The sequence below is a fragment of the Schistocerca americana genome, chromosome X (assembly GCF_021461395.2).
Source record: "Schistocerca americana isolate TAMUIC-IGC-003095 chromosome X, iqSchAmer2.1, whole genome shotgun sequence".
Classification (NCBI taxonomy): Eukaryota; Metazoa; Arthropoda; class Insecta; order Orthoptera; family Acrididae; genus Schistocerca; species Schistocerca americana.
Genome location: NC_060130.1, coordinates 886,428,008 through 886,435,873, shown reverse-complemented (window position 1 = coordinate 886,435,873; position 7,866 = coordinate 886,428,008). Strand labels below are relative to the sequence as shown.

The following is a 7,866-nucleotide window of genomic DNA, read 5'->3' as shown; positions in this document are numbered from 1 at the left end:
TCTTTAAGACTAATAGACAGGTAGTGAAACAAGAGTTTCCTAGTATGCAAATAAACATGAAACTTCTTCTCTTATGTTACCGCAAACCGACACAATGAGATTTTTCAAAAGCTATGAAGCTTTCTGGTCGCCAATTACTTGTTTAATGAGACACTGTTTCAGAATTCTGCCACAATAGCTGCTGCAAAAATGAGTTTGTGCAAATTATACTGTGTTTTGGCAAAATTAGTACAGTTAAACCTGTCAACAACAGGAATGTGTCCGTTATTCACAAATGGTGACGCATCTTCGAATGAGAAAAGGTTAACAATTCGCAGAAAAATAAATCACCAATTCTGTTGGAATTTGGATTGAATCCCATAACTCATCGTATTTTTAACACTGAACGACTGGAATGGAAACTTACCAAAGGATTTTATTCCTTTTCTTCATCTGAGCAGTATTTAAATAATGACGAGCATACCATTTAGGCGAAATGACATGCACATGACAGATGCCGGCTACTCATCTACGCCTTGCCAAACAGACAATGTGTGGACCGCCAATAAAATAGTTTTTACTGGGAAAAATAAACAATTGATACGTGGCGCACAACACAGTGGTCAGTGTATCGTCAGCAGCTGAGAATACACGCGACAGGAATGCGGAAGCTAGCAAAGTGAGCTTTGTGAGAGGACGTGTTACGAGTTCACGTCGTTCAAAAGACATTGTCATGTAATTAGATGTGCCTCTGTCAGCAATACATTTCAACAAATTAACTATATCATATCAACACACTCTTTCAGGATACATATTTTCTGAATAACACCGACTACTACTACATTTGTGTAGTCTGTTGTATAATTAGTTTATTAATGCTGATAGTGTGTATGCAACCATTGAAATGCTTTTTCTCGGCACGACAAGCCGATTAAAACATTGTTATCCGTGAGGACCTATCGACTGTTTCTAGTTTGCAGTGGAAATGTGATGTTTATGTGTACGTAGTATAATGTCTCTCATTCCATGCATATCCAAATAATGGTAGTGAAACTTATGTATTTCATACACTGTGTGATCAAAAGTATCCGGACACCTGAATGAAAACGACTTACAAGTTCGTGGCGCTCTCCAACGGTAATACTGGAATTCAATATGGTGTTGGCCCACAGGTGTTGGTGACAGCCTCCACTCTCGCAGGCATACGTTCAATCAGGTGCTGGAAGGTTTGTTGGGGAATGGCAACCCATTCTTCAAGGAGTGCTGCACTGAGGAGAGGTATCTATGTCGGTCGGTGAGGCCTAACATGAAGTCGGCGTTCCAAAACATCGCAAAGGTGCTCTATGGGATTCAGGTCAGAACTCTGTGCAGGCCAGTCCATTACAGGGATGTTATTGTCGTGTAACCACTCCGCCACAGGCAGTGCATTATGAACAGGTGCTCGATCGTGTTGATAGATGCAATCGCCATCCCCCGAACTGCTCTTCAACAGTGGGAAGCAAGAAGGTGCTTAAAACATCAATGTAGGCCTGTGCTGTGATACTTCCACGCAAAAGAACAAGGGGTGCAAGTCCCCTCCAAGAAAAACACGACCACACCTTAACGCCACCGCCTCCGAATTTTACTGTTGGCACTACACACGCTGGCAGATGACGTTCACCGCGCATTCGTCATACGCACACCTTGCCATCGGATTGCCACCTTGTGTACCGTGATTCGTCACTCCACACAGCGTTTGTACACTGTTCAATCGTCCAATGTTTACGCTCCTTACACCAAGCGAGGCGTCGTTTGGCGTTTAACGGTGTGATGTGTGGCTTATGAGCAGCCGCTCGACCACGAAATCCAAGTTTTGGAAATTTCGCGTACTGACGTATGACGCAAGTGACACCCAATCACCTGACCACTTTCGAAGTCCGTGAGTCCAGCACAGCGCCCCACTCTGCTCTCTCATGATGTCTAATGACTACTGAGGTCGGTGATATGGAGTACCTTGCAGTAGGTGGCAGCACACTGCACCTAATATGAAAAACGTATGTTTTTGGGGGTTGTCCGGACACTCTTTATCACATAGTGTATCTAGGTCGCTTTTTACCAGAAGCTCAAAGTGGTCATACCTGTGGAAATTACGCCTTTTCGACTTTTTGTAACAGATCGTAGAGATACGTCAGCATAACAGACAGCGCTGGCCGACGTGGCCGTGCGGTTAAAGGCGCTGCAGTCTGGAACCGCAAGACCGCTATGGTCGCAGGTTCGAATCCTGCCTCGGGCATGGATGTTTGTGATGTCCTTAGGTTAGTTAGGTTTAACTAGTTCTAAGTTCTAGGGGACTAATGACCTCAGCAGTTGAGTCCCATAGTGCTCAGAGCCATTTGAGCCATAACAGGCAGCAAGTACATAACCTTGTTGTACACATAATCCCAGTGGCTAATGGCTCACCAGTTATTGACTGGGCATTGTTCTTGACAAAAGAATAAAGAAAACAAAAAACTATACAGATAAATGTAACTGAAAATTATTATGTACTAACGGAAATAGATGGAGCGTTTGAACGGCGAAAAACGAAACACTACTCAGTGACAATAAAATTCAATATACCACAAGGCTGATTTTTCGGATGGGCAATACTTCCACTGCCCATATGCGCCATGCCGAAGTGAGCATATGGCAGGACTGCCTTCCCACTCCATGCCTCACCCCTCCCGCAGTTCTCCCGTGGTGCGCGGCACCACAACCACAATGCCGGAGGGAGTGTAGAGACACTGAAGGGGAGCACAGGAGAGGGAGGGGGCGTAGGGGCGGAAAGCCACTCAGGAGAAGGGAGGGGGAGGCGAGGGAACCCTGAGGAGGTGGCAGGAGGAAGGTGGGGTTAGAGTTGGTAGGAAGGGTAGACGTCAGGGCGAAGCTCATCACCTAGGATGGGTAGATGCTGGAACTTGCGTTGGGAAAGGAGGCGGAGGGTGTGGAGTTGGAGAGAGGGTGCGACACAACGGTAATGGTGCAGCAACAGGCTGAGGGTAGAGAGGAAGTAAGGCACCAGAGGGTGAGGGGGATCGAGGCATCGGACAGCATGTAGGGTGCGGATGTGTTCAAGGAAAAGGGGAAGGTAGGGGAAGGTGATGAGGTTGTAGAGGATATGCTTAGGGGGTGGGGGACAGAAGGCGGATGTGGAAGGCATGGCAGAGAACATGGCGTTCAAGGATTTGGAGGGCTTTATAGAACATGGGAGGGGCGGAAATCCAAGCAAGACTGCCGTAACAGAGGATGGAGTGGATCAAGGATTTGTAGGTGTGAAGGATGGTGGAAGGATGCAGACCCCATGTCCAGCCGGACAGGAGTTTCAGGAGGCGGAGTCTGTTGTGTTGCTTTGTGTTGGATGATAGGAAGATGGGGAGTCCAGGTGAGGTGGCAGTTGAGGCTGAGGCCCAGATATTTGAGGGTAGGAGTGAGGTGGATAGGGCCGCCATAAACGGTGAGGTAGAAATCATGGAGATGGAAAGAGCGGGTGGTGCAGCCTATGATGATCGCCTGGGTCTTGGAGAGGTTGATATGGAGGAACCACTGGTTGCACCAAGTGGTGAATTAGTCAAGGTGGGTTTGGAGGGTATGTTGGGACTGTTGAAGGGTAGGATAAAGGGCTAAGAAGGCGGTACCATCAGCAAATTGGAGGAGATGAACAGGCAGGGGAGGTTTGGACATATCAGCAGTGTACAGGAGATAGAGGGGAGGGGAAAGGACAGAGCCTTGGGGCACGCTGGCAGAGGGATAGAAAGTAAGGAAGTTGGAATTGTGGATAGTCACATAGGAGGGACGATGCGAGAGGAACGAAGCAACGAGACAGATGAAGTTGATAGGGAGAGCATAGGTCTGGAGTTTGAAGAGGAGCCTGAGATGCCAGACACGGTCATGGTGTTCAGGAGGTCAAGGAACACAAAGATAGTGGAGTGACGGGAGTTAAGTTGGAGGGAAAGAAGATTGGTAAGGTTAAGGAGCTGTTCATCGGCTGGGAAGGAAGGCCAGAAGCCACACTGTGTAAGGGAAGGAGGTGGTGCTGGTTAAGGTGGCGGTGAATACGGCAAGAGAGGATGGTCTCGAAGACCTTACTGAACCCGGAGATGAGGCAGAAGGGACGATAGGAAGAGGTATCAGAGAGGGGTTTGTTGGGTTTAGGGAACAGCATGACACAAGAAGTCTTCCACAGGTCAGAGTAAAATCCAGTGGAGAGGAGGACATTGTACAGGCCAGCAAGGACAGCCAGTAAGGACGGGGGGATTCCTTGAGGTGGCAGTAGTTGATGCCATCATGACCAGGGGCAGTGTTGCATTTGAAGCGGAGGACGTGTGTGATGTCATGTGCAGTGATGGGAGTGTTGATGTCTGAGGGGGAGGGGGTAACTGATAGAAGTACTGGAAGCTAGGGGCGAGAGGTGGGACGGAGTTATCAGTGGGGTCAAAGACAGTGGGGAAGAGGGAGTAATCAAAATGGGGATCATCAGGAATGGAGAAGACCTTGGAGGGGTGGGAAGAAAAATGGTTAGCCTTACTGAGGTTGTCAGGAAAGGGTCGATCATCATGGAGGATAGGGTAATGCGGAGTGGGATGGCTACCAGTAAGGTGGTGGAAGGCTGACCAGTACTTGGAGGAGTTGACAGGGAGGGTGGAGTTGAGGTGTGTGCATGTCTGGCGCCAGTCCCGGCGTTTCTTTGCTGTAAGGAGGTTCCAGATGTGTTGCTGTAATTGCCGGTGGTGGATGAGTGTATTCCGGTCACGGGTGCAGAGAAGGAGTGGTAGAACCTGCAGGATTCACGCAGAAGAAAGATGGCCTGAGGAGGAAGCGTAGGACAGTGAGCGTGGATGAGTTTGGTAGGGACATGGGCCTCCACAGCATGAGTGAGGGTCTTCTGAAGGAAGGGAGAGGCATGGGTGATGTCAGCAGGATGGTGAAAGGTGAGGGGGTGGCTTTCGACCTGTAAGGCGATGGATTCCCAGAAGGCATTCCAGTCGTCACAGAAGTAGTCATGGATGGACTTTGGAGGGGCAGCTGGGTTTGCAGCGGCAGGGGGTCACAAGCAGAGATGGTGTGAAGGACAGGAAGATGGTCATTACCAACAGGACTGAGGGCGTCCACAGTGATGTGACCAAGGAGATTGGGGGAAGGAAGGATAACATCGGTGGTGGAGTTACTTTCAGGACGGGTGTGTTGTGGGATAGGAACAAGGTCACCGTGGAGGGTGGCAAGGAACTGATGCCACTGCCGAAGGGTGGCAGGGTCATGGCTGTGGATGTTGAGGTCAGTGGCAATTAAATAGGTGGAGAAGGTATGGTCAACATGGGGAATGAAGTCATAGGGAAGAGGAGCTGCAGGGCGGATACAGATAGTGGCATACGTGATGGGGAGGGAGGGAAAAAAGATGCTGAGGAGAAGGTGTTCAGTTGGGTCATTGAGGTGGGGTTATGGCCGGACAGGGAGATACTTGAGGTGGCCTATTGCAACCCTACCATGGGCGAGGGGAAGGGGATTGGTGGTGCAGACAACATGGTGAGGTTAGAGGAAGATTTCATTCAGGATGAAGGAGTCAACCTGATGCTGTGATAGGGTATGCATGTAGAGGTATTTGTTGGCAGGGAGTGGGCAGATGTTGAGGTAGAGGAGACGATACAGATGACATGCCAGGAGGTTCTTGAAGTTTTGAGTGAGGTGGTACAGGAGACAGCACTGGCAGCAGTAGGATTGAGGAGGGGAACGAGATGGGTCAAAGGGTGGCGGCGATTGAAAGTCAGGGCTACCTTTGTGAGGAGGTGGTCGATGGAGGAGGCAGATTCTGTAAATATATGCATGAGGAAGATAGGGCCAGGGGAGTTGTAAATACGATGGGCAGAGTGGATTTCCAGTGTGGGGTGGGCGTTCAGTTCCGCCAACACCTCAGCTTCCATGACCACAGGGCTGAGTTTTGTGATCACAGCGGTGAGGGTTGGCGGACGACAAGGGAGTTGGGGCTGACAAGGAGAGCAGGATGTAAGGAAAGGGGGGAGGGATGCATGGGGACCAAAGGTGATTCAGGGAAGGTGCCGGAGGAGATCAGTATGGAAGGGAGAGAGGTGGAATTGATGAGGACAGAGTCTCTGTGAGGGATAAGTTGTGCAATGGGTGTACTGGGGATGTGCTTCTGGGTTTCAAGGGTGAGCGTACAGGTATTGAGGAATTTTGGATCAGGGTTGGCAAAGAAGGAGGTATACAGGAAGGGGGCTGGAGAGGAGGGAGGTGGGGTGGTATCCATGATGGGGTCAGAGGGAAGTGGGGTGTTTTTTTGTAAGGTGTGACCTGGGAGGAGGGATGAGGGACTGGAAGGACAGGGTGGTGGTGGGAGGCAGGGCCCTCCTCTGAGGCAGTGGGACTGGGTAAGAGGGTGGGGCGCTCTGTGGTGGCGACTGTGGGGCGGCAGGCGGTTACTCAGGTAGGGGAAGCAAGGGTAGCTGTAGTGGGGGGGTGGGGGTGGGGAGGGGGGGAAGTTGTCTCGGTGGCCAACAGGAGTTGGACAGGGTAGTAGCAGGGGAAGGAGCGACATACAGGTGGGGATACAGGGATGAGGAGGAGATAGAAGGGGAGGAGACTGTGAGTAGGGGAGGTGGATGAGACAGGTTAATAACAGAGGAAGCACTCCACGATGTTACAGTGGGGACAGGTGAAGGGGAGACGTAGATGATGGTGGTAGTGGAGATGTCAATGATTGCAGGCAGTGCCCACGGGCGACAGGGGTCGCCCTAGTATGAAAGGAACTAAAACAGGGGCGGCGGCGACGACTGGGCGGCGGTGGTGGGATCAGCAGCAGCAGCGAGCACCGGGGGTAGAGGAGGCGGAGACCCTGGCGGCGAGCACTGGGTGGCGACGACCAGGCAGCAGCGGCAGTGGCAGTGGCAGGGGCGAGCGCCGGGAGGCGGCAACCATGCGGCGGCGGCAGTGGCAGTGGCAGGGGCGAGCGCCGGGAGGCGGCGACCAGGCAGCGGTGGCGGCGGCGGCGGCGGCGGCAGCGGCAGCGGCATTGGCGAGCGCTGGGAGGTGGCGACCAGGCGGCGGCAGTGGCAGCGGCAACGTCAGCGGCGAGTGCCGGGAGGCGGCGACGAGGCGGCGGTGGCGGTGGCAGCGGCAGTGGCGAGGGCTGGGAGGCGGCGACCAGGCGGCGGTGGAGGTAGCAGCGGCAGTGGCGAGGGCTGGGAGGCGGCGACCAGGCGGCGGTGGAGGTGGCAGCGGCAGTGGCGAGGGCTGGGAGGCGGCGACCAGGCGGCGGTGGAGGTGGCAGCGGCAGTGGCTAGGGCTGGGAGGCGGCGACCAGGCAGCGGTGGCAGTGACAGCGGCAGTGGCGAGGGCTGGAAGGCGGCGACCAGGCGGCGGTGGCAGTGACAGCGGCAGTGGCGAGCGCTGGGAGGTGGCGACCAGCCGGCGGCGGCGGCGGCGGCAGTGGCGACGGCGGCGGCAGCGAACTCCGGGCGGCGAGGACCAGCAGCAGGTACGGCGTGCAGACGGATGAAAAGACGACAGCAATATGTGGGGTTCTTCCAAATCGATGGTAGACCCTGAGTGTAGCCCAGGAAATGCAGTTCGTCGACTCATAACTGAGTGGATCCAACCCTTGAATGGACAACAAGATGCCAAGTGCGGCCTTTTATGCTCCACTGCGGCGGTACTGCGCGTGCGGGTCACAGATGCTGGTCGGCGGAAAAGAAATACGCTTACATATGCACCACCTGTGGCGAAGGCGTACAGACATTCGATTCGCTTATCGATGTATGATCGGCAGCGGTGACACTATGATGACTTCTCTGCAGTTTAATTACCCCAAGAGCCAGAGTCCATGTTTAATCGAAATTAAAACCATTATCTCTATTTATT

The 7,866-nt window shown here is 52.7% G+C and overlaps 1 protein-coding gene across 1 annotated transcript; it reads left to right on the top strand.

The window, feature by feature from the left end:
- Positions 1-6,745: 6,745 nt before the first annotated feature.
- On the top strand, positions 6,746-7,504 carry LOC124556372 (translation initiation factor IF-2-like). The gene has a single exon (XM_047130336.1). It carries the CDS (start codon positions 6,746-6,748, stop codon positions 7,502-7,504), a length of 759 nt encoding a protein of 252 aa, XP_046986292.1.
- Positions 7,505-7,866: the final 362 nt, after the last annotated feature.

Excerpts from the sequence above, each read along its gene's own strand:
- LOC124556372 (XM_047130336.1), top strand. The coding sequence starts at position 6,746 with ATGAAAGGAACTAAAACAGGGGCGGCGGCGACGACTGGGCGGCGGTGG.